General features: G+C 41.4%; 1 protein-coding gene and 1 long non-coding RNA gene across 2 annotated transcripts in view; one reads left to right on the top strand and one right to left on the bottom strand.

The window, feature by feature from the left end:
• DGKI (diacylglycerol kinase iota) overlaps positions 1-26,609 on the top strand; it is a 456,754-nt gene that overhangs the window by 154,444 nt on the left and 275,701 nt on the right. Inside the window, 2 exon segments of the mRNA XM_063725794.1 lie at positions 1,209-1,317; positions 12,499-12,594. Of these exon segments, the coding sequence (XP_063581864.1) occupies positions 1,209-1,317; positions 12,499-12,594 (205 nt within the window).
• On the bottom strand, positions 21,059-25,572 carry LOC129060495 (uncharacterized). Its single transcript, XR_008527271.2, has 3 exons — positions 25,421-25,572; positions 24,797-24,939; positions 21,059-21,344 (listed from the first exon to the last, which is right to left on the bottom strand). It is a non-coding gene; the product is annotated as an uncharacterized LOC129060495 (long non-coding RNA).

Raw genomic sequence — 26,609 nt, 5'->3', positions numbered from 1 at the left:
ATGCTCCCACAGAGCAAAGTCTAAGAACTTTAGTGCACAGAAGAGAACCTTAGGAGTGTGTGTAAATGCAGCTTCCTGTGCCTCACCCTCCAACTGATTCAGGACTCAGAGTTGCAGCATCACAAGACCCTCCTGATTCTATTTCAGGTACTTCTCAGACCACACTTAGATACTATTATAGGGGAAAAGTCCCTCTCCCTTCTAGGGAGCGACTTAGTTAAATCACAAATCAGCGCTCATGTTTAAGCTCTGTCTGACCCTTGTGAGACATTTTTCGTGAGGCCGTTCAGAAATTGAACTTCCAGGATTCCTGATGATCCCACAGATCTCCCTAGGTGATCTCTTCTATTTTTCCTTCTTCTTCTTGCTGTTCTTATTCTCACCACTATGCTCTAACCGTTCCTCCCTTCCCTTTGCCCAGCAATGATCATATTTGCTTTGCTAAAGTAGCCCCTCTTGTTTCATTTCTTTGCAGACCAAGATCAGGGCTGACTATCTCAACCTCTCCCAATTCATACCCTCCTTTCTGACCTGAATTCTGTTATGTTCCACTCAGCAAATCTAAAATCTAATTAGTGTTTAGGCTTTATCTTACTGTGGGTCTTGGTAAGATATTGAATGTGCAATTTCTTGGCAGATGCAAAGCAGTCTTTTCCCATTTAGAACCTCAAACTCATGTAGTCCTCTGCAGGGGTAAGGAGGATAGGGAAAGGATGATATTCTTGAGAGGAAAGCAAAATAACAGTGAACTTTCAGCTGTAACCAGCTTGGAGAGTGCTTTGCTGGCAAATGGAGGAATTTCAGTAGGAGACCTCATGCACCCATTTTTCTTGCTTTTAGTCTCTGGCAATCTTAAAGTTGTTCAAGTATGGTGGCTGCCCAAACCCTAGGTCTTTTTCCATAAATAAAGAGTCAAGACCTTTGTTCTTTCCCTCTACTCTGAATAGAGGATTATATTTTAATTTTTGGTTCTGAAGCACTATTTCCCCACAGTGGTCCCCTTGACCTCCCTGTCTTTTGGGACCTGCCACCCTCTTTTGACACCATGCACTTTAGAGTGGTATATTCCAATACGTTGATAAAGATTTTCAGATGTGGAAGAGGCTAACTTAGGCGTTGTTTCTACCCCATGGGAAATTTTGAGCTCTGTATGAGATTCTGATGTTGGTTTTTCTTTGTTTTTGTTTTTGTTTTTCTTCTTGCTGCAGGAAAGCAATCTCCCGGGCAGGCCTCCAGCATCTGGCTCCTGCACATCCCCTCAGCCTTCCTGTGGCAAATGGTCCAGCCAAGGAGCCCAGAGCAACTTTGGACTGGAGTGTAGGTGTTGGCTTTTTCATTTAAACATCACTTCAGTGCATGTTTTGTGTCTCTCATTCTCAGGATTCCTCTAGCTACAAGGAAGACTTGCTTAATAATTTTCAACATTGCCTGCTGACCTGTCCTCAGATACCTTAGCTGTAGCTCCATTTTCAAACTCCTATGAACATCGCTCCTTTATATGAAGTCAGATGTGTTCAAGACTAAGATAAAAGCTTCCTGAATCATTTGAAGTATTACTGCAGCTGTAAGATTAAAAAGTACCTCGTGCGCAGTCTTTATTGGTTTCTGCCAAGTTGACAATGAATTGAGCTTACCCTTAGTGCAACATCACGCAGTCTAAGTTTTGATTTCCTCAGCTTGAGCTGAGTTTTTCTGGGTGCTTTTTTTCCCAGAGGATTACAGGCACTTCGTGTCATTCTATTGCTTTTCCTTCCTCCCTTAACCAAAGGCAGATGGGTCTGGCATCAGTAGGTTGGGTATATGAGCTGATGTTAACATTTTAACCATAACACACTCACAAAAACTATTAACTTGACTTGAAGATTATAGTCTGAAACTCTTTAGTTGATTAAACACATTTATTGAGAGTCTTCAATGAGTCAAGTTTTTGGCCGAGTAACTGTTTCTAACTGTAGACCCAAAGGCTTTGTCCCTTCCTGAAGCAATATGAGGAAAAGGTATCAAGGGAGAGAAGGGCTTCCTTGAAGTCCTGCCAGCCTTCCCTGATGATGAACCTTGTTTAGCACTTTTAGTTGAGTCTGAATGGAAGGGATAATCCATGTTCTTTTTCTCCATATGAAAGAGAAAGGTGGGGTGGAGGAAAGGAAACCCATGCCATGATTTGATATCCTCTGTATTATAGCATTTCTTCCTCTCCTCTCAGCACACACTTATTAATATCCTTATTTTACATCTTGGATGCATACGAATGTAAATGCTGCCCACATTTATGAAGTGCCTGGCAAAAGACTGGATGTGCTTGAACTACAGCTTCTCCCTTGGTGGAGATATCGTTACCCTGAGAGTGTTCAGATGCCGCCTGAGCCTGTTGAATTGGTGTATAGAAAGAATATTCCTTTCCTGAAGTTTTCTTCTTTATTCCAGGACAGCTATTTAATAATCTCTTAACCCACAATAGAGTATATTTGCACCAGTGTTTGCATAATTAAAAACAATTAAATGCATAAACATAAATAAAACCTAAGAGGGGTATGCATGGAGCAATGATGAGAGTTTGTTACGTATCAAGGAACCTAAAGAGTTGGTTTAATTTTCACGATGTTCCAAACAATCCTGTAGTCTGCAGCAGCAGGGCCTTCTTTGAGGTGAGACAGTCCAGGGGTAGTTTAATCATTTAGAGGGGAACATTCATTAAATCCCTTCTCTGCCCTTTTGTGTGACATTAGGTAAGTCACTGATTTCTTTCAGCTTCAACGTCCTCATCTGTAGATGGGGATAATCATGGCCCTATTTCATGGACGTTGTTAGGATCAAATGTGACAATAAGTGAAAAAGTTTTTTTTGTAAACTGTGCAGCCAGCAGATTTATTTGTTAAAGTAATTGATGAATTCATTAATTCATCAAACATTTGTTGAGTTCCTGCTTTGTACTAGAATCTATGTTGGTTACTTGGGATTCTGAGGTGAAAAGATACGGTTTCTGCCTTCAAGGGGCTTAGAATCCTGTGGGCAGAAAGGAAATCAACATGAAAATACAGGGAAATGAGGACGTCACTGGAATGCAACAAAAGGACATTCCGTTCCCGTTTGATGTTGGAAATAGTTATCAGAAAATGCTTTTTAAAGGAAGTGTCCTGCCTGAGCCAGAGCTTGGCACAACGTATTATTTTCTGATTCCTATAGAGAGGTATGTACTCTAATATTTCATCAAAATGGTATTTTTGGCCAGTGGTGGGAGGCTGCAGTATAGGATGAGGGAAAAACAAATAGGAATGAAGGCTGGGTTTGTGCCTAGTGATCTTTTATGCCTCCCTCTTCTCCCCTTTTCTTTGATTGTGGGTACTCCATCTTGGAGGTCTGTTGAAAGTATGGCATGACACAAAACACTTAGCTAACGTTTAACAATGGTGGGAAAACCGAAAGCCCTTCCTTGAGACAGTCCATCTGAGGGCTTAGAGATCTGATGTGTAAGGAGTTATGAGATGTTACTCTGGAAAAAAACCAACATCTTTGTGGGCTGATTTTGGTGTCAGCAAACAGAAACCAAACCGTGACCAACACACTACACTCATTTATTACAATCGTGTAAAGCATTTGTTTCAGAAAAGAGGAAAAAGCAGATTGTTAAAAATATTTCAGTGACTTTTTCTTTGGCTAAAACTTTAGATTACTCATATTACTTTAGTTTGCTCTTCTGTTCAAGGAGCCAGCCAGGGATTTCTTTGTTCTGTTTAAGGTGCAAAAACAGTCACCTCTCTGTGCCATTCCCTCTCCTCCACTCTCTTGTTTGATTGCCTCATCTTCTACCATTAGTCTACTCTTCTGGACTCAATGTATGGAAATGAGCAATCTTTATTTAATTCAGTATTACTATTTATTGAGCAATGAAAAGGGTCGGAGCCTCTTTGATTCTTTCAAATAAAAAGGAAGGCGGCAGGAGCTTATAAAAAAGGTGGGTGGAACTCCAGTCTCTTGCCTTTGATAAAGTAGAGGGCCCCAATAGTGCTAAGTTGTGCTTCTGAAGGTCTTGACCACAGTGGCAGACGGGGTCCAGCAGGGACGACGAGGGTCCTGTTGTTCCCTTTTCCCACTTGACTCTCAGGTGGAAATTCTCTCTGCTCTGTAACGCTTTGGCTCAGGGGAATGAATGGGGGTCACCTCAAAGGCCTCTACTACTATGATTCTCTGGCTTATGTTACTCTATTTTTCTTCCTTCATCTGTAAGGAAAAAGATTAAAAAACTGTTCACGGTGTATCTGAAGTTGCAAAGTCAGAGTGAACCTGGAGTTAGGATCTTAGTCCCCAAGTTTCTATGTGAAATCCCAAAAGGGTCATGTTCTGACACTAGCCTATGTGCCAAAGTCATCTGAAGGGATACAGGTATTTCCTAAATATACTTTGGCAAAAGGCTTTGAGGAGAAGTCTGTTTGTGGGGTGCCTGAGACACAGGTGAGCACTGATTTAGTGCGCATAGACTATATGCACCTGCACTTCTTGGCCAGGAGGGTGCTATTATAGCAGACAGTTTTTATGCTTTGGGTACATGAACTTAATACTTTTCTTTAAGCATTCCATTTTTATGTTCTTATTTCCCTGTGTGTAATATATACAGTCTCTCTCTCTTAGTTTTAGCTTGTTTCTCAAAATCCCAAACATTCTCTCCTGCTGTGTTTTACTCAAATGGCTTATTACGACTTTTAGGATTCTCTGTCCCACATGGGCTCATTCTCTGAAGATTTTTCGGCAATAGATATTTACTGAGGCTGCCTGTGCACCGTCATTTTCCTCCGTGCATGTCAGGGATAGAACCTGCAGTGGTGTGTGGAGAGTATCTGGATCAGTCTTCAGTACGATGCCTGAGTCTTCTGTTGACAGCAGTGGACATTGGGCTCAACCCAGTATGAAAATTATTTCCTCTAGAGATTTTCTCTTTTGCTGTCTGCCAAGCCATGCTCATCTTTTCAATCAAACCGATTCTATTTATCTGATGTAGTCTTTGCTTTGTATCCTCACAACACCTCTCTGTTGGTAGTGCATTGTCTTACCTTAGAACCAAATTAGTGCTTTTTGTTTGACTTTCTTATTTGTGGCTGTCAGATTTCAGGCTGCTTAAAAGGAGGGGCAATGTTTTCTGCTTGTTTTCTCTTCACAGTGGAGAGTGCAGCATCATAGACCCAGTAGCTGCTTGGTTGCTGATGTCAGGGGATGAATTGATTATAGTTTTTCTGCTCAATCAGTGAGAAGGGGATATTTCGCTGGGAGTTGACAGGCACTCAGATAATCTCTAGTTCCTGAAAGGCTTGGTAGGCATGACTCCAAAGTCTGCTTGAAAAATAAATGGATTTATGCCGTTTTAATCCCAAGTAACTGTCTTTAAATTTCCTTCCTAATTCAACGCATTGTGTTAGATCTTAAGGCGCACGCAGTACTTTGGCCCTCCTACTCTTCACAAGGACATCATCTTTTCACTTCCACAGTGACAGCCTGCAGCAGCTGCCCCCTCTGACACTGGATGATGCCTGTCAGCCAAGCCAGTTGGGGTAAAACAAGTTAAATTACTAGAAAGGAAGGAAGTAATGCCTAAAAAGGAAAAAATATTCTCATCTCCTGGGATGGATTCCAAGTTCCCAGTTTAGAGTGAATTAGTCCATTTAGAAGCGTGTCTGTTCCACAGATAATGTGTATCTTCTTTTAAATGTCACATGTCTCCCTTCCAATGGAGACTTCATTTGGACTTCCAGCACTCTTCCCTGTTTGTAGGATTGCAGCAGAGAGCCCAGGAAGTGTGTCTCCCATCTGTCCCCACCATTTCATAATTTGTTTTTGCCCATTACACTGCCTAAAACAGCCCCCTGAACAGTGGTGGAAAAGCCACCAAGATCTTTCTTAAAGGGCACATTGGTTTTAAACCCAGCACCCTTGATTTTATTTTGTTTTCCTTCCTCATTGGCAAACTTTCTTCGGTCCCAAGAGCTGTGGAAAACAGAGCCTCAACACAAACAAAGCCAGATCTTCAGTCCAAACCACCTTTCCTTTCCTTTAGTTGATGATGCTAAGAAACACTTTCTCTGAGGCAGATAGGAACATCACACAGTTGGTGCACTGCCTCACAGTTTGGTTCAGGGACAAGATTAAGGAACCAGAGTCTTCATGTGGGATTGGTTTAAACTGGGTTATGAAACTAGGTCATCTTATCTTTAGAAACCTTGAATGAAAAGCCAGAAGGAGGCAGGGGTATGTGTGTGCATGCGTGTTTGTGCGTGCGTGCTCGTGTATGTGCATGTTCTCATTTCAGTCCTGTTTCCTGTGAGTCCTAGGAGACCTGGACCTTAATTTTGGGCGTCAGGCCCCCCTCTTCATCAGGTCATCATCCACAGCCCCACATCTTTCCCCACTCCCAGCCCCATTTCGAAAAACTGAAGTCAGATTAATCGATAAATGAGACTGTTTGTTGAGCCTCTAGAGCATAAGGAACTACTCACTATAAATCAGTGAAGATCCCAGTCCTGGTCAGCCACGTAAATGAAGGGACAGATCGACCTTAATTTCAGGGACTCTCACCATTCCTTTATTTTCTGAGAATGGGGGAGTTTTTAAATCAAATCACCGTGGCTGCTGAGGGAAATCATGGAATTCTGTAACTTCTCAGACCTGTGAGAAGTGTCTCGGTCTAATCTTCTGCCTCTAGGCAAGTGATTATCTAAACAAACGCTGTCCAATAGAAATAGATATGAGCTGTAATGATAAATTTTCTAGTAGCCACGCTTTAAAAAGTGAGAAGAAATAGGTAAGATTATTTTTAATTCCATATTTTGTTTAAGCAAATATATTCAAAATATTATTTCAACATGTCATCAACATAAAAATTGTTAGGGAGATGTTTTACATTCTTTTTTTCACACTAAATCTTCAAAATCTGCTGTGAATTGTTCAAAGATAAGCACATCTCAATTAGTGCTAACCACATTTTAAGTCCTCAGTAGCCATGTGCATATTGTACAGCACAAATCTAAAACATCCAACATGGTGTGTTATCAGTTCTTGTCTTGAAGATTTTCAAGGGGAGGCAATCCACTCTTTTTCCTTTTTGATTTTGTAAGGACATTTACATAGGATACATATTTATAATTCTCATTGTTTCAAAACATTTTTATAAGCAAGCATCTTCATTTTGTGTAGAGTATTTGCTTCTTGTGTGAGCATACTCTTTATCTGTATTATTCAGTCTCAAACACTCACCTCACCTTTGTCTTTTTACCTATAACCATTACTAGAATTTCGGTAGCCCTTGAGCAAGAAAACTTACCTATATCTAGAAATCTGTATTTATGTCTATTTAGGTGAATCCCCACTCTTAGATGAATAGATCTATCGATGAAAATCTATCAATGTAAATATATATATAGCTATACAGACTTGTGAGTCTCAGCACTCACAAGTACAGCAGAAGTGTTATCTTTGTTTAGAAATAGGAGAGTTATTTTTCTGTCTGGCACAGATGGATACTCTTTGAGTTGTATACTATTTGAGATGGTATTTCAAGATGCATGTGTAGAGAAGAGAGAAAGATGTTTTCAGGTAGGGACAGTAGAATGAACAAAAACGTGGCACCAAAAAGGGAAATGCGAGGTATGTTTCAAGAAGAGTGACAGGGAGCCCAGTGTGTTGGCATACGCCTGTAATCCAGCTACTCAGGAGGCTGAGGTGGGAAGATTGCTTGAATCCAGCAGTTTGAGGCTGCAGCGAGCTGTGGTGATGCCATTGCACTCCAGCCTGGGCAACAGAGCAAGGCCCTGTCTCAAAAAAAAAAAAAAAAAAAAAAAAAAAAGTGACAAGGATAAAAGAATGATCGATGCTGTTATTGGAGTCTAGTATGCCAGGGTGAATTTGGATTTTATTTTATAAATAGGGAAACATCTAAGCATTCTGAACAAGGGAGAGGCACAATCATGGCTCTCTTTTGGGGGAAGCTAAATTTATACTAATGTTAAATAAATCAGAGAGGGTGTCAGAGTTTAGAGCAGAAGAAACCAAGACTCCGAAATTAGATGCACTGTCCAGTGTATAGTAAGTAACTGGGGGTATATTCAGATAATGAAAAGAAACCTAGACAAAAATAAAAGCAAAGGGAAGAGGCCTGCATTTGCAGGGGTAAATGAGGCTCTGCAGCAAATGAAAGACTCAAATGTATAATGGCTTAATATAAGAGACTGTTTCACCTATGTCATAGACCAAGATTATTCCAGGTGGCTGGGTGGGTGGTAAGGCCCTTTCTCACATAGCTATTCAGTGACCCATGCTGAGGATCGCTCTGACATCTCACTGAGAGGATTCCAAAAGGCTGACTTCCCAATTGACCAGTAAGACAAAAGGACATGGAGGAATGCATGTGGGAGGATTTAATGGAACAAGTCTGGAATTTCTGCTCTGTTTCACTGTTCAGAATTTGGCCACACCTAGTAGCAAGAGAGACTGGGGAAATAAAGTCTAACTATGTGTCCACGAAAAGGATAAATAATTATTTTGAGGAATGGCTAGCAGTCTTGGCCACAAAGACCAAGGAGAGAAACGTAGTTAATGCTAACATCTGTGGATTGGGAGGAAGAAGGGAAACTAGAGAGTAACAGCAACAATAATAAATATAATGAACATCTATTAACTTCTTGTTTTATGCGGAACATTGGGCTTTATGCATTTTTATGTTTAAACATCATTGTAGTCCTGTAAGGGAGGTACAGTGATTTTTATGTGACTGATGAGTAAAATAGGGTTTAGGGAAGTGAGAAGGGCCCTAAGTCATACAGCTATTAGGCAACAAGTCTGACTCCAAAGCTCATGTTAATTAATAAGGAGCTGGAGAAGGGTTCATGAGAACTGTAGGAAGAAAACAAAAATAGTTCATTTGTCTACTGCATTCTTGTGCTAATGCCACCCAGTCTAGACAACTTTATGCAGGTTTCAAGAGTCTCCGAGACTACCCTCTCTTCTGACATCAGTTGCAAGTTCGGGAACCCCCAAGACCACACTCAGCTTCGGTAACTCACTAGAAACACTTATAGAACCCCCTGAAAGCTGTTAATACTCACATTTATGGTTTATTACAGTCCTTTCCAAGTAGAATCATGGTTCACTAGCTAACTTCTCTCAGCAACCCTGTGCTATAATATACATGGCATAGTGCCAAGCAGGAAAGCTCATTCGAACCTTGATGTCCAGAGTTTTAAGTGGGGGTTGGTCCTGTAGACAGGGTTGACTGCCCATTTGGTTGACATTAGCCTCTAGCCCCTTTGGGGGTCAAGCTGATACCTTATGGCCCAAGGCCGCCAGACAAACAAAAACACTTTTATCAGGCAGGACGTTCCATGGGCTTAGAGATTACTTTCTTGGAGTTGAAAGCTCATTGCTTTATCAGTAGGTTTTGACATTTTACCCACTGCTACATTTTAGACTTCACTTTCTAAAGTAGTTAGTGGGATTTTGCTGTGGTTTCCCTCATATTGGCTGCTGTTATTATGCATTTAGTTCCATCTTCTCTGGTAGATTTTTCTCCATTGATTAACACAGAATCTCAGTGCCTGGCACCAGTGTTATCGAATAAAGAATTGTTGAATAAATTAAAGAATAACAAAATGAAAAGGCATTATTCTGTATAAATGGTTATAACTTAGAGTTGGAGAAAAGTTCCCAGTAGTAGAATATTTTAGGTTGTGTGGATTGATTACTTCAGGATACCTTGCAAAGAAGTGCCTTTCTACTTTTTAAAAAATGTTGTCATCATCCATCACTATCTGAAAACTTTTAGGGTCTGAACCCACAGCTATGCTTCTCTTGCCTCTGCTGTTGTCCCACAAGGTTGACTGTGAGGTGAAGCCTATTTTCCCATTGACTTCCTTGAAAAAAATTGAACTTGCAACAAGGAAAAATTACCAATAGAGAAGAAAAAGTTTTGGTGAACAGGTGTCCACCCTTTGATGTAGAGGGCAATGACCCCGGTCAGTGTTGCTCTCCCTTTAGGAATGGTTTTGAGGCACTGGGAGATGTGGATGGTGCACTCCTACCCCCAGGGTCTCCCTATGCGTTGTCCTAAAGCCCTTGATACCTATATCCCTAGTGACTTTCACCTTCTCGTCCCTTCCTGCCTCACTTCTGTGGTCCAGGACTTGGACCCACCTTTCTTGGATCCTGAAGCACCTACATCACATGTCACAATACAAATTTTGGTTGTTCTTACCCCAGAATTATTTGAGTCACTAGGCCCTGAAAGGAAAATGTGTTCTATCTGAATCTGAAGAAATACGTTTATTTTAAAAGATGGGTGACACTTGGTATTTTCTCCCAGCAAATGTCATTTAGTGTATATTCCTTTTTTTTTTCTTTTGAGTCAGAATATCGATCCATTGCCCAGAATGGAGTGCGATGGCACAATCTCAGCTCACTGCAACCTCTGCCTCCTGGGTTTCAAGCAATTCTCATGCCTCAGGCTCCTGAGTAGCTGGGATTACAAGTGCCCGCCACCATGCCTGGCTAATTTTTGTATGTTTAGTACAGATGGGGTTTCACCATATTGTCCACCATGTCTCAAGCTCCTGGCCTCAAGTGATTTGCTTGCCTCAGCCTCCTGAAGTGCTGGGATTACAGGCATGAGCCACTGCTCCTGGCCATTTGGTATATATTTCTGCTTTGCTGTACTAAGCTTTGAGATTCAATGGGCTATCGTGTGGACACTGCTGGAGCAGGTTATAATAAAAGTGGCTCATGTATAAGATGGATTTCCATTACATGATTATTCTATGGAATTTCTTATTGACGTCATCTGCTCAGGCTGCTATAACAAAATGGCATAGACTTGGTAGCTTAAACAACAGACTTCATTTCCCACAGTTCTGGTGGCTGGGAAGTCCGAAGTCAAGGTGCTGGCAGATTCCAGTCCTGGGTAGAGTCCTATTCCTCACTTGCAGACAGCTGCTTTCTTGCTGTGTGCTCATATGGCTTTTCCTTGGTGTGTGCATGTGGAGAATCTCCCATGTGTCTCTTCTATAAGGACACTAATCCCATTATGAGGGCTCCACCCCCATGAACTTATTACTTCCCAAAGTCTCATCTCCACATTCTATCACACTGAGGGTGAGGAATTCAACATAGGAATTTTTTTTTTTTTTTTTTGAGATGTAGTCTCACTCTGTCGCCCAGGCTGGAGTGCAGTGGCATGATCTTGGCTCACTGCAGCCTCCACCTCCCAGGTTCAAGCAATTCTCCTGCCTCAGCCTCCTGAATAGCTGGGATTAACAGGCGCCCACCACCACGCCCAGCTAATTTTTGTGTTTTTTTAGTTGAGATGGGGTTTCACCATGTTGGCCAGGCTGGTCTCAAACTCCTGACTTCAAGTAATCTGCCCACCGCGGCCTCCCAAAATGCTGGGATTACAGGTGTGAGCCACCATGTCTGGCCAACATATGATTTTTGAGGGGACACAGTTCAGTCCACAGTATCCCCCATAAAAAATAATTACATGCCCATGTACATCTGATGAATAAGATAAAAACAAGAGTAATTTTCCTGTAAGCCATGGAGACTTAGTCTTGTTTCTTTATGGTTAATCTAATACAATACTTTCCCTAACAGCTCAGAGCCCCTTTTAAGCAAATGAGCAAAGTATACAATTAATATATAAATCTATAATTTCCAAGGTAGTGTCCCATAAGAAGGAATATGGAATTCTATTCATCATACTATTAAAAAAAAAAAACAGTTTGCTTCCCCCTTTCCCCAATACCACACTACACATTTCTGGAAAATAGGATTGTTTGCTCATCAGGTCATACATTCTAGCAGCTCTATTCCCCATCCAAAGTGTATGAATATTTTTAGAAGCAATAACATTTAGTTTGAAAAATTGAGAAGTAATTGGGTGAAGACCTTACTGAATTAGTAAGATGTGAATTAGTAGAAACGTGTTATGCTTTGAGTACACAGGGACTTAGTTTTAAGAAGCCTCTGCCCTTAGAAATATAATTTACCTATTACTGGTATAACTGTGTTTTCAAACTGTCTTTGCTTAAAATACTTTAATGCTACCATCTTCCTTTTTAGCTAATTTGTTAAGCTTATTCACTAAGCAAAGTCAAATTTTAATATAATTTTAATCTCAGTTGTCATGACATTCGCAGTGGTGGGCCTGGTGAATAAGGTTTGACATTGAACTATTTAGAGGTGTTTTTTCCTCATTTGTTGAATATGTTTCAAAAATGACCACCTCCATGGATAAAGCAGCTATAAACCAAATGTTTATTTTAGTTATAGCTCAAAGTTTTTCCAAACACCTTTCTCCCTTTTTAGAATTTCTGTAGAATCAACGCTAGCAGTACTTTGAGTGGTCAAATGAGAAATGTTTAGACTCCTTGGTTTCACTAACTTTCTTGTATCCCAAATCTAAATTTGAAATAGTTTTCCTTATCCCTGGAAAAAAAAATTGATGTCAGGTGGGTCTTTTCCTTGCAGGAGAATGCCGTGAATGGAGAACACCTGTGGCTGGAGACCAACGTCTCGGGAGATCTCTGCTACCTTGGAGAGGAGAACTGCCAAGTCAGATTTGCAGTGAGTGTGGGCTCTGTCTTGCTGGGGGAAGGCCTGTGGATCTGAATGAATAGAGGGGTTACCTTGCCTAAATTTCCAAGGGGAGGTTTGAACGAGCCTATCCTTGTGAGATGGAAAACTTTCCGGATGTTTTCAAGGTTTGCAGAGAGTTTCTCAAGTTAACATGGCTTTCAGGTTGTCGCTTGTAATGGTTTTGGGGTTCAATTATGCAGGCCAGGCCTTGGTGTCATGTGTTACTTTATAATGATGCCCAGGGTAGGTTTTTGTGTGTTGGTGGCGGGGCAGAGGGTAAATGTGTACAAGGTAGTGTCTGCTTATGGAGGGGTTGTTGGTGTGGGGCCAAGGCCTGTGTGTGGAGGAAGGGGCTCTGTCTGTAGGGAAGTGGCCACAGTGGGGCTTTACTGGCGGGTGAAGGTGGAAAGAGAGGGAAACACCTGTGCTGGGAATGGGTATAGGCTAAGAAATAATCCAGACTAAGTTCTGGAGGATCCAATTCTAGAAATAATATAAACAATCAACAGTCAGGTCAATTGGAGTTAACTTTTGTTGTTTAAAATTTGCTTTGTGTCCCTATTTAGAACAATCTATTTAGAGGGTTAAAATTCTCTTTATGTTGTGAGGTAAGTGTGGTTGCCAGGTGGTGCATTGTGGAGATATCAAAACCATAGTGTTGAGAAATTGAACTTAAAGTTTGTGTGTAGTTTTAAATGATTGGTCCAAACAGACAGTAATGGGAAGCTTAGGATAGTAAAGAAGAAAGAAAAGATGTATTCCTTCTTATTTGGGGAAATGAGCACCAGAATTTATAGAATGCTTTTTTCTTTTTTTAAAAAATATTTGTTTATTATGTGAAAGAAATATTTGCAGCAAGATGTAGGGCCTTGAAATTGCCCTACATATGTGTTTGTTATTGAATATGTGTTTGTTAATAACTAATATGGAATAAATCGAGTTTCCATCAAAGCTTATAGAAGGATGTGTATAGCCCCCAACGATTTTAACCAGGCTGCCTAAAAGCACAAAGTCCCAGAACCAGGACCTTTTTTATTGCTTTAGCTGTTTTAACTCCTTGTTTATAAATTTCATTTGGAGAGTTTTGAGAGTTCTGGGGAGAGCAGGGCCTGTTTAAGTGAACTTGGGAATCAATGTCAGGGAAAGACCCAGATGAATAGGCTCTGGATTGGAAGTCGGGAAACCTGGAGCTGAATCTCAGTGTTACTGCTCAGTATGTGACATTGAGAACTCGTGACCTTTGGGCCTTGGCTACCTTCTAAAACAGAGAGTAGGATTAAATTTTTTTTATTAATTTATTTTTGTTTCTAGACCTGTAATTAATCATTTGCTTCTCTTCTAATTTTGTAGTAAATTTAATTGACTTAAATATCAGGATTTCAACTTTATGCATGTGTATTTTTAATTAAAGTATAATTGCACGGAATTGGATTAAATTAACGAAATCCATGAGAAGCTCAGCTGTTTGGACTAAAATGCTCTAAATAATGAATTAACATTAGCGTCTTGGTTCATTGTGTAAACACTGGTCTTGGGATGTAAGATAATATAAAATGGAAAAAATAAAAACCAGTATTACTTACATATATACTTTTGAACAGTTTCTACTGATGGACTATGATTTTTTACAGAGTCATCCCTTATTTCCAAATTGCTCCCTTTAATCCCTTTCTGTTACTTTTTAGGGGATGGCTACCTCTCTTGACAAATATATGAACAGATACATATGTCCTCCTTGAACCTTGTATCAGTAAATAGCATTGCTATCCACTGAATGATTATTACTTGTTCACTAATACCTTTAGGCCAGGAAAAGCAACAAAGAGAATAAAGGAAATTTTAGGTAGAAGTAGGAAGAAACAGAGTTGAGAACGTTCCCAGTTTCCTTCTGAAGCTTCCTCATAATTTCATACCAGGTACTTGGCCCTATTAACTCATATTACAAAACGTCTGAAAGATGAAGACTCTCCTCCAAAAAAATGTTGATTAAATGAAGGAATAAATCAGTGAGGAAGCTGAAGACCTAACTGCTGTAAGTTTCTTGAAGCTCAGTTCCTTTACCTATAAAGTGGGGAAAACACTGTTTTGAGGGTTTGGTGAGATGATACATAGAAAGGGCTTACTTGGCTCAGCAACTGACCTAATGAATTAAAGGCAAAAAAATAAAAAAAAAGAAAAAACCCAGGAAGGACAAGGACAGGAAATTTACAGAAGAACTACCAATTGCCAATAGATATCTGAAGAATACAAAGGCATCCCAATTAAAACAACTCAGGAGTCAACTTCATGTGCCTATTAAATTATCAAAGATTTATAAAATGGTAATAGTTACTGCTGGTTGGTTTAGGCTGAAACAGGCAGGCTCATCATCAGCTGCCAGGAGTGTAAGTAGATACACTGTCCTTCACAAAATTGGCAGTGTGTACTGAAAGCACTGAAAATCCTCTCAGTCTCTCTCCCCCACCTTGCACTGTGAGGCGCATGTCATCTCTGGGCATCCCATTTTGAGCGAGACATTGGCAAGCAGCAGAGGACCCAGAGTGGGGTGCCCAAGTTGGCTTAGGGGATAGAAGCTTGTTATAAAGAAATGTTAGATTACATGGGCTACAGCTGAGTATTAGGAGTGAAGGCAGAGATATGTCTTCCAGTATTTGAAGAGTTAATTTGAAGAGAAGAGAAGTGACTTGCTGTCTGTTGTTAGAAATGGAAAAATCATAGAGGTAGAATCCGTCGACTCTAGCTTTATAACAAAAAACAAACATTACCTGGGAAAGCTAACAATGCACACTCCTGTTTCCCTCTTTGCTCCAAATGCTGATTCAGTATGCTTGGAGTTGGACTTGGGAGTCTCTGATATTTTTTTTTTTGGATGTAGTCTTGCTCAGCTGCCCAGGCTGGAGTGCAGTGGTGTGATCTCGGCTCACTGCAACCTCCGCCTCCCGGGTTCGAGAAATTTTCCTGCCTCAGCCTCCCGAGTAGCTGGGGTTACAGGTGCAAGCCACCACACCCAGCTGATTTTTGTATTTTTAGTAGAGACGGGGTTTCACCAGGTTGACCAGGCTGGTCTCAAACTCCTGACCTCAGGGGATCCACCCGCCTCGGCCTCCCAAATTGCTGGGATTACAGGCGTGAGCTACCACACCTGGCTGGGAGTCTGTGATTTTAACAAGCACCTCAAATAATTCTGAGGCAGATGGTCTGCAAACCTAACTTTGAGAAATACCGTATGATAAGAAAGAACTTTGTCAGCCTGAGCCTCCCAGCAAGGGAACAAGGTGCCTGGAGAGATTGACTGGTGGGATGTGTGTTTGTGGATAACGTGGGTGGCCATCTTTCAAGGATACTGTAGTTGGGGACTCTCAGCTGCTTTGGGCAAGAGGTCAGACACAGAGATCTCCAGGCGAATCTTTAGTTTAAATGCTCTGTTTGCAGTTTTCTTAGAACAACAGTCTTTTTTGGGAAAAAAGTATGCATAAGCAGATCATGTATTTATATTCTAATTTCTTTTAATGAACCACCTTTGAAGAAAGCCTACCTGTTGGGGCTGAGACTAAATTACCATAACCAGGTACTACCTGCAGACTCCTAAACAAAGTACAGGCAGAGCGCTCAGGGAAGAAGTGAATCCATCATCTACGATGTGGCTTTCACTTCTTCCCTATTTTAGCAAAGCAAATGTCACAAGTAGAAGTTAAGAGAAGGAAGAAGTCAGTGTGGGTTGAAGCAGACAGAGGCAGCTTCATGGAAATGGGGTTCGAGCTCAGTTTTGAAAGATGGGTAAGATTTACATAAGTGAGTTTGAAGAAGGAGAACATTTCGGGCAGGGAAGAGGAACATGAGCAAACTCAGAGGTGGGGCAAGCTCTGTACAAAGGAGGTGGCAATCATGAGCCGTGCATGAACATGTGTCAGAGAAAAATGGAAATAAGAATGGAGTTAGGTTTTTTGAAACAAAACTTGGAGTGCATATTATAAATACTGGTGGGCTTAGGAAGCATGACTATATAATACATTGTCTAAACCAAGACACTTTTGAGGGTGAAAGTGGCTGCTGTTAATAATGATGCCGTAACATTGGGGATAAACCGGAACTGCATCACCCTAGCTTATGGGACATTAGGGCATCTATGTAAAACTAAAACTGTCCTGCAAAGCCGGGACCTCCTGCAGCCATGTGGATTGATATTTGGGGACTGATATTGGAGGGTACTGAAAGCCAAGCAGTGACTTCCAAAACCCTAGAACAGCTGTAGGAGAGTTTGTTCCCAAGCTTCGGGGCTAAACCTAAACCACGTGACCTTTCCTGTTCTACAGTTCTCTGGTGGCAACATTTAATACTGTAGAATACCTGTGAGCAGATACGTAATGGAATTAAATTTGTTCCCAAATTGGCAACAGTTCCCAAATTAGCAACTGTTTCTTTTTCTGGTCTAGATAAAATAAAAGGATGCAAAAGTAATGAAACTGAAGTAGAACGATCACTGTTTCCCAACCTGATTATGGGCACGGGAAACCTGAAATAAAATTCAGCCAGAATCACTGTTGTTTAGTGACATTTATTTTTATGTACATTTATTCATGTATTCATTCATTTATTCTGTCGGTGTTTGTGAGCTGGGTTGAGTACCCAGTGCTCACCGTTTAGCGGGCACAGCCAGATAGAAACTGTTCTCATGCTCTGGGGCTAGGCTATACAACATGTTTAGCCAAATATTTGTACCTAAAGGAGCTCACCCCTCCAGTAGTAATCCCTGGAGTCCGTACCAGTGTGCACCTACTCAGACTTGAAAGAAACTTGCCTACATTGATATGCAAATTATACACCCACCGTGGTCACACAGACCTGAATAGGCACAGTTGGGTAGCATGGGTGGTCAGAAGGAAATAGACTTTGTGTGGACTGACCTGGGTTTGAAAACCTGCTGTTCCATTTATGTACTGAGTAAAGTTGGGACATATCACTTTGCCTTTTTTTGCCTCAGTTTCCTGATTTAAAGTATTGCTACTGAGATAGACCACAGTGATTCTTATTTCTGGATGAGCATTATAGTCAATTATGCCATTTTACCTTTTAATCTTACCTTTAAAGTGTTGGTTCCCATTCTGGATGTACCACATCAGGATCTCTAGGGAGTGGGACTCAGCCTGATGTCAAAAACAAACAACCAGATCTACAGATGATTCTGTTCACTGTCAGGGTAGAGAGACAGCGATCCACTTCAGGAACAGAGTGTCAGGACCAAAAACCGTGGCCTGGTTCTCACACCTGGTGTGTAGTGGCTGTGATGGGCTAAATAGTGTACTCCAAAAGATATGTTGAAGTCCTGACGCCTCAGGACTTCAGTACCTCAGAATGTAACTTGATTTGGACATAGGGTGGTTGCAGATGTAATTAATTAGGATGAGTTCATACTGGAGTAGAGTGGGCCCTAATCCAGCATGACATGTGCCCTTATAAGAGAGGACACACGCTGGGCATGGTGACTCATGCCTGTAATCCCAGCACTTTGGGAGGCCGAGGCAGGTGGATCACCTGAGGTCGGGAGTTCAAGACTAGCCTGACCAACATGGAGAAACCCCCGTCTCTACTAAAAACACAGAATTAGCCGGGGTGGTGACGCATGCCTGTAGTCCCAGCTACTCGGGAGGCTGAGGCAGGAGAATTGCTTGAACCCAGGAGGTGGAGGTTGTGGTGAGCCGAGATCACGCCAGTGCACTCCAGCCTGGGCAAAAAGCAAAACTCCGTCTCAAAAAAAAAACAAACAAAAAAACACACAGAGATACACACACAGAGAAGAAGGCCATGTGGCGATGGGGGCAGGCATTAGAGTGATGCAGCTGCAAGCCGAGGCCCTCTGAGGATTGTGGCTCTCCTCAGAAGCTAAGAGACAGGCATGAAATTCATTCTCCCTCCAAGCCTTCAAAAGGGTGTTCAACCTTGTTGAAACCTTGATTTTGGACTTCTAGCCTCTAGGAGTGTGAGAGAATACATTTCTGTTGTTTTAAGCTGCCCAGTTTTGGGTTCCCCACAGAACACCCATTGCCATTGAGTGGGATCTTAGTATTCAGTGGAAAAGTATTTGAGAAATGCTCACACAATGTTTGCAGTTTTCCTAGGACTCATACTCATCATCTCTGATCTGTTACAACAACCTTTTAGGATGGTCATATCGGGCCGTTCACTTCTACCTAAAGATAAAGAAGAGTCAGAGAGGCTTACTCACTATCCAGAGCTTTATGACTTCTTTGCTTTCTTAGGGCAGTGCTAGGAACCTAATATAGTAGCCATTCTATAAGTCGAGTTACCTTATCTGGCCATGCAGATCTCACAGTTACATAGGCTCACGGACACGTACGCACACAGGTGTGTCTACAGCAGTCTTGAGTGTTTAGGTTGAGTGGTATGTGGTTGAGGTATAAGTGAGCAGACAGGCAGGTTGGTGTCAGAAGCTGGGAGCTGCAGGGAACAGAGTAGGTAGATGGTGAGGTGAGTGAGCGTGTAGGTTGTGTAAGAGGAAAAATGGAACTGTCAGACTTCAGGATGCTGTTACCAGATATATCTTCTCTGTTTTTAAATGTGCTCATGCCACCCTCTTTTCATGGACCAGCTAATAGGTACTGCTTTGCTTTTGTTATTGTTTTGTTCTTGTATTTTGCTTTAGTCTTTTCCTTGTAGATAATGTTTGGTGAAAATGGCTTAACCCCACCTGTGACACCCGGCCTTAATTCTAAGGTTTCTTCTAACGTTGCTTGCAATTTGCCAAATACAGTTTTATTGAGAAAGTGAATGAATTGCATTAGAGAGGCCGTGTGATATGAGAGTTGGAGGATTGGAGGGCAAGAGCTTCACAGATCCAGAGACAAAAAGATCTAGATAAAAATGCAAGTTCTGCTCTGCCTTTCTGAGCCTCAGTTTCCCCTGTAAAATAGTGGTGATTAAATCTACCTCTCAGAATCAGTAGAGGGATAAAATCAGTTAACAAATGTTTGTATTCATTTTCCTCCTCTTCTGTATCTACTTTGGTTCAATGTCATGGAGTTGAACAAGCTAATTAGCAGATTTGGTTGGACTTTGGCTTAACAAGGCCTTACATTTGGGATGATTCCAACACTAAGACTCTTACGCCTTCACCTGTCATTTTGCTGCTGTGTGTAGCATCCATATTCTTAAGAAGTCATGACTGGGAACAACTGAGTGGGACAAATCAAAGTAACCCATTCAGTGATCTCATCTCACAAGCTGTGTCTTCTTATTGGTGAATCAGAAGCCTCATCATTGTCTGTAATGGGATATCACGATATTTGCTCACAGGAATGCTGGTCACATCCTTAGATTCTTGGAAGAAACTTTCAAGAAGAATACAAGGGTCATAGCTCTCCGCCCTATTTAAAGGAAACTTTCAGCTTTCTGCTGTTTAAAAATGAAAATGACTTTGAGCCCAGTTACACCTTGTCTGTTTCATCTCAGGAAGAATGAGCACCAGGCAGCAGCTTGTGAAAATGCTGGTTCCCATGCATCTGTGTGTGTGGGTGAGAAGATGAGGCAATGATGAGGCAATCAGAGCCCGACATGCATTACTGGGGACTTTCTGGCCATCTGCGTATTCAGGTCTAGCTGGTGTGTAACATGGAGCACCAGTGTTGGACTTAGAATGCACCAAGATCTGCCTGCGTGTTGCTCCTGCTCTGTCAGCCTCAAATGCCAGTTGTCTGGCACAGCAGACTCATGATCTGCACCCCAGATGGCAGTTTGGCTGAGCTGGGTGCAGGCTGTCAGAGGGAACCACGTGTGTGGCAATAAAGCCCAGGAGGCAAAGCCAGCTCTCTGAGTTGTTTGGGTGCCAGCCATTCTCTGCCAGGGGCCTTTTTCACCATTAGGATATTGAGGATCTAATGAATCAAGATGACTCATGGAAAGTGTAGCCATCAACAAAAATAAGAAAAGAATTTTCACGGACACACTCTCTGCTGTTGAGTTCCTAGTCAGTGGATATGAGAGAGGGAGAGAGTGGGGTGCTCTCAGCGGTGGAAGTAACGTCACCCTTTAGGTGTCTGGCCTGATAGCTCAGCATTTCCATGAGATCGTTCACGTGCACACTTAGAACAGTGTCTGGCACATGGTAGACCCTCAGGACACGTTAGCCATTGCTACTATGACAACTGTCATGGGGATTGTTATAATTTGGTACCAAGTGCTGTCTGTATATTAAAGGAGAATCTAGTGCTGATACTGCTCACTTCATGTAATGGGGATAGTGATAGTATATGTAGGCTATGAAGCCAAGGGATCTTTAGGATTCTGTCATTTCTGGGTGACCCTGGATCAATAGTACTATTGTCTATTTGCACAGCCCATTTTCTTTTTACCCAAAATTGTGTTCTGGAGAACACTAAACTCAAATGAAAACAATATACAGCATTACACATTAAAAGGAGCTCATGACCATAAATTTCAAAAACACTGAATGACTTTAATATACAAATAGGTCCTATGAAGCTCAATGAAGCATATAAGGTATGCAAGATTTCCTACTTTTTTTTTTGAGTGGATAGGAGGATTGTGGAACCCATAATTTCCCCACAGAACACCCATTGCCATTTTGTAGGATCTTAGGAGTCAGTGGAAAAGTATTTGAGAAATGCTCACACAATGCTTTGCAGTTTTCCTAGGACTCATACTCGTCTCTGATCCATAACAACAACTTTTTCAAGTGGTCATATTGGGTTGTTCAGTTCTACCTAAAGATAAAGGAAAAAAAGAGTCACAGAGGCTTACTCACTCTCTAGAGCTTTATGACTTTTTTCTATCTTTGTGCAGTTCTTTTGCCTTTATACTAAACTTTCATTAAGCCAAAATGCATGTGTCTTATTTTATTCTTAGAGTTTGAACCTCTAAGAATAATTGTCATCTCTTCTGTCATGACAATTTTAGATTGAGGCTGCATTTGCGTGTTTGTGTAAGGGTGTGTGTTTCTGTGAAGCAGTTCTGTTGTTATTGGATATTGTATGGTCCTGTTACCTAGTAATAAAAATAATTTGCATCTAATTTAGCATAAGGCTTACATGTTACCTAGGCAATGCCCAGGTGTACAGAAATGGTTTCTCTTCTTGCAGTGTTTTCCAGGGGCAGGGACCCACAGCACTAGGGTTTAACCAGTATTCCTGTTGCTCAGAGGCACTCAATCTTGATGGAAGCATTATTTGCATTATTGGTTACTCCAAAACCACTACTGGCCCCCAAAGTTGGTATTGTCTCTGTTTGTTAGGAGCTTGTTGTTGTTGTTCCCTGCCACATTGACGAGGTGGATACATATTCAGAAGGTGATGCTTTAAAAACAGGAGGAAATGGAAAATCCTGCATTGATGCCTTCATTTAAGGAGGTGCAGGTGATGTGTTGATGAAGCGTGTGAGCTTTGGAATCAGATGACCTGGCTTTGAATCCTGATTTCCAGGCTTTGAGTTGTGTGACACTGATCCTTGTTTTAACCTCATTAAGCCTAAGTTTTACATCTGGAAAATGGGATTATACTGCTTCTTGTGGTTGTTGTGAAAATTAAATGAGTTAATGCATATATAACAGCAGGCTGGCAAATCATAGGCACTCAATAAATATTGTCCACTATAATCATTCCTCCTTGAATGAAAGTGGTTCCAAGAAACAGAGCCAAAAGAGACAACCCAGAGTACTAGGTTTGGAGAGTCTTAGAATCACCTGCTACCTCTGTTTCCTCGAGGAAAGTTGAGGACTGAGCTTGTGAGGTGAAACAACTAGCCCAGCTGACAGTCAGGCTGTCCCTCCCCTCTGCTCCTTCACCATTCTGTCAACCTTTTATAGCACACACCACTTACTAGCTATCATACTTTTAAAAATTGCTCGCTTATTTATCTGTCTCCAGCACTACAGCTTAAGCTCCATTTAGCTCAGGAACTCTGCCCTTGTTGTCCTCTCCTGTATTCCCCACACTGAGGATAAGTGACTGCACTGAATAGTTACCCTGTTACTTAACATTGAATGAATGAATGAGTTCAATGAGGTGATTGTTGAGAGAGAGCCACATACACACACAGACACCTGTCACCAGATCAGCCCTGCCATTTAAGTATTGTTATATTTATAATCCAGGACGTCTGAATTCCTGCCTCATTTTTAAGGCTCTTTAGAGGGAGATTTAACACATGCAGGTAGCTGACTTGTGTAAGGTTTTATGCCCTGTTTAGCCAGTGCCATGCCTTTTGCAGTGCATTTTATTTCATTCTCGTGGAGAACAGAGACTGCTTTTTGCCATCTTGGCACAGGGGGTCATATGTGGTTGTCATTAGTCAGTTCCCCTAGGGATCTCATGAGAACAGATCATATGAAGCAATCAAGTTAAATATCATATTTCTTATCTATCCTCATCAGTCCTGGTCCCCCAGGCTACCACTAGCAAAGAAAAAGAGGAAAACAGTAAGCCATAACACATAGAGATGGCTTTGGGTTAGAAAGACTTCGCTTCCACTGTTAGCTAGTCTTTCTTGGGCAAGTTGCACAGTCTCATAGGGTCTCAGTTCCCTTAGCTGGGTAAGTCGTACCTACTTGGCATGGCAGAAGTGAGCTGTGTTTACAGTGTGGGTAATGTGTATATTACACAGCTAGCCTCCTGGCAAATCTCTGTGGGTATGATGTCCTCATTAAAAAATGAAATGGGCGGGTGTGTATGTGTCAGTGAAAACATTACCAACTGGAGGTACAGTGTTGAGTAAACAATGACTGAGATGTCTGTGGGTCTTCCTGGACTAGATTGGCTGGAAGACTGCCTTAATTATGTCACCAAATAGCTTGGAATGTGAAAAATGGCAGTGAAAGGATAACTAACTTACCACAGCTTGATATCGCTTCTTAACTAGAAATACAGTATTCCATATCAAAGCAAATATCTCTAAATTTTTGGTTAGAAATATTAAGCTGTGAACTTTAAGAAAATAATTCTATTTCCACAAAGTAAACTGGTAATGGAAACATGTCAGTATTCATAATACAAGTAAGATGGTGTTTATGATACTATCACACCAGCAAGGACTAAAAAAGGCAAAGTGTTGGGGATTTCCCAGTTTATACTAAGGCTCAAATCTCTGCTGTACCCGTGATATGCTACCTCAGAACTAGAGAAAGCCACCAAGACATAGAAATACCATTTTCTATTAACTTGTTTTTGTTATGACTTCTGTAATATGTCTAGCCCATCTTCACTCAAGTCTGTCTGCTTGAAATTTGTGAATGCACATAGGTATGTATGTGTGTAGGGCTCTAATGGTATGAATTTCTACTTATTGGTGTCTGTGTACCTGTAATTATATTTATATCCATATTTGCATGCATATCAACCCTTCAATTACTCTACTATAAGACACGTGGCAACTTTGACCTGCTGGCACAAATGATAACCTTGAAGAGCGTGTAAAAATATGACAAGGAACAGCCACAAAACCACCTGTAAAGAGCCAAAACCAGGAAGATTGCATCTGATGAGTTGAAACTAGTGACCAGCCGTGGTTGTATACTGACTTCTAAGCTGAGAAGCATAGAAAAACAAATGGGGAAAAAGAAGTAAGAGAAAAGAGAAGCAGGCAAATTTTAAAAAACCAGAAACAAGAAACGAGGGCAACGAAGTACAGAGAACTTCAATAATAAGAATGATGAAATATGAAGTGTCCTTGGGTGAAATGAGAGCCAGGGTGGGAATCAAATTATGGATTTTTAAGGATTTCTTCAAGTTCATTAAGTTGAAACCCTTTTTATTGTATCATGACTATGAGGGAGGAGGCAGAAGGAATACCTGAGCTGCACGGTAATCTAGATGGAGGGGCACACTGAGTATCATTCTGATAGCTTTCTGTTGAAGCCTATCAGAGAAACTTTGTGCTTATCACTTTCTTCTCATTAAAAAGAAGTATTAAATCCACTAACATAAGTCACATTTAACCATTTAAGAGTGATTTGGTACAAATTTTAGTTTAAGGGTAAACTGTTTAGATACAGACATGTACCTTTTTCCTCCCTTAAATGTGACCTTTTTCCTCCCGTACTGTTCTGACTGTAGTTTTTACCAAACTTAATCCAGTGCTCAAAACATGATGGATATATCATTCTTTGTAATCAGTCATCAACTTTAGCTTTGAATTAATGCAATCCTAGCAATTTGGTTCTTACCAAATTGTTTCTCCTGTGAGCTCCGATTGGCCACTTCTCAGGAAGAGGAAAGGTTTTTTGTGTGTCTTCCTAGTTCTTATATTCAGCTCACGAAGTCTTTTTTTTCCCTTGGCTTTCTGCTGTAAGATTTTGGTTTTCTTTCTCTACAGATGAAAAATATAAAATACACTGGCTATCTGGGAAATAGACAACTTTTTATTTCAGGTTCAAACAACAACACACAGGCACTGCTCTTCTTTCTCCCTGTAGGTCTCTCGGGAGGTCGTGGAATTGACCCTGCCTAGGTGGGGTTCAGCCTAGTATCTAGAATCTACCTGCACATCTGAGGTTACTCAGGGGAGGTGCTAGGAACATCAACATAAACACTTCATATGCAGAATGCTTCTGATAATGTGTTTCTCAGAACAGAACAAAACACGCTGTTCGAAGAGCATCAAGTGAGTTTTCCTGCAGTACTTGAGAGGCAATTCCAACCATAACACAGCATGAGACTGTCAGGTGTGCTGTCAGCCCAGCATACACATGAACAGCAAAGCTGACCAAGGGGTAGGATTGAAGCCCTCCTGAGCTGCTGATGATTCTACTGAAGGACTTAAGGACAAAGTATGAGGAATTCTCGCTGACCTTAGCGGAGGCCGGTGTGGGGCTGGGAAGAGGGCTGTGTGCTCTCAGTCACTCTTGCGTCTCTGCCTTTCCTTTTTGTGCCATTCTTGTCACTCCAGTTCAGGCCCCCATCGCCTCATACGGGAAATTATCACTGTGACCTTTGAATTTCTTTTTCTCTTTCAGGAAAAAAGCCAGTGTCTTAACCACGACCTGCAACACAGCATGATCTGGCCTGCTGTTATCATCTGACCTCATCTCTACTCCCCCACACTGGCCCCCGGCCACTCCTTAGCATCCTGACATCCTCATGCCTCTGAGCTTTGCACTGGCTGTGCCCTTTGCCTAGAATGTTTTTCTCTCAGATATCCACGTGGTGAACTCTCTCACTTCCTTTGGGTGTTTGTCAAAATATTCAGTGAAACCTTCCCTGGTCCACCTGTCTACAACTTCAATTTTCTGCTACTCTTGATGTTTCTTATCTCCCTTTCTCTCTTTAATTTTCTTTTTAGTACTTATTTCTGTCAATATATTATATACTAATCTCTCTTGTTTGTTGTCTGTCTCTCACAGGAGAATATAACTATGAGATCAAAACAATTTTTCAGGACTGGGCACGGTGGCTCATGCCTGTAATCCCTGGTTCTGTCTGTTTTCTCTCCACTCCTGCAACTGTTCCCAAATAAATATTCCAAGTTTTAACTAACTTGTAGACACAGGTGGCATCACATGAGCCACAGCAATACAGATGCAACTGTTTTTAACTCTACACAGTCTATGTAAGACCTCAGTCTTCTGCAAAATAGCCCTTCCATCAGATAGTCCTGTGGGTCCCCAGAAGATATCTGATTTGTGCTCACAAAAATATTATAGTCGTTCAGGTATAATTGTCCTGCAGCCTCTATGCTTGCTTTTTCTTTTTTTCTTTCTTTCTTTTTTTTTTTTTTGAGATGGAGTCTTGTTCTGTCACCCAGCCTGGAGTGCAGTGGCACAGTCTCAGTTCACTGCAACCTCCACCTCCCAGGTTCAAGTGATTCTCATGCCTCAGCCTCCTGGGTAGCTGGGATTACAGGCGCCCGCCACCATGCCCAGCTAATTTTTTGTGTTTTTAGTAGAGACAGGCTTTTGACACATTGGCCAGGCTGGTCTTGAACTCCCAGCCTCATGTGATCTTCCTGCCACGGCCTCCCAAAGTTCTGAGATTACAGGC

Source organism: Pongo abelii, chromosome 6, assembly GCF_028885655.2.
Source record: "Pongo abelii isolate AG06213 chromosome 6, NHGRI_mPonAbe1-v2.0_pri, whole genome shotgun sequence".
Taxonomy (NCBI): Eukaryota; Metazoa; Chordata; class Mammalia; order Primates; family Hominidae; genus Pongo; species Pongo abelii.
The sequence above is the reverse complement of the archived record's forward strand: the minus strand, read 5'-3'. Positions and strand labels throughout refer to the sequence as shown.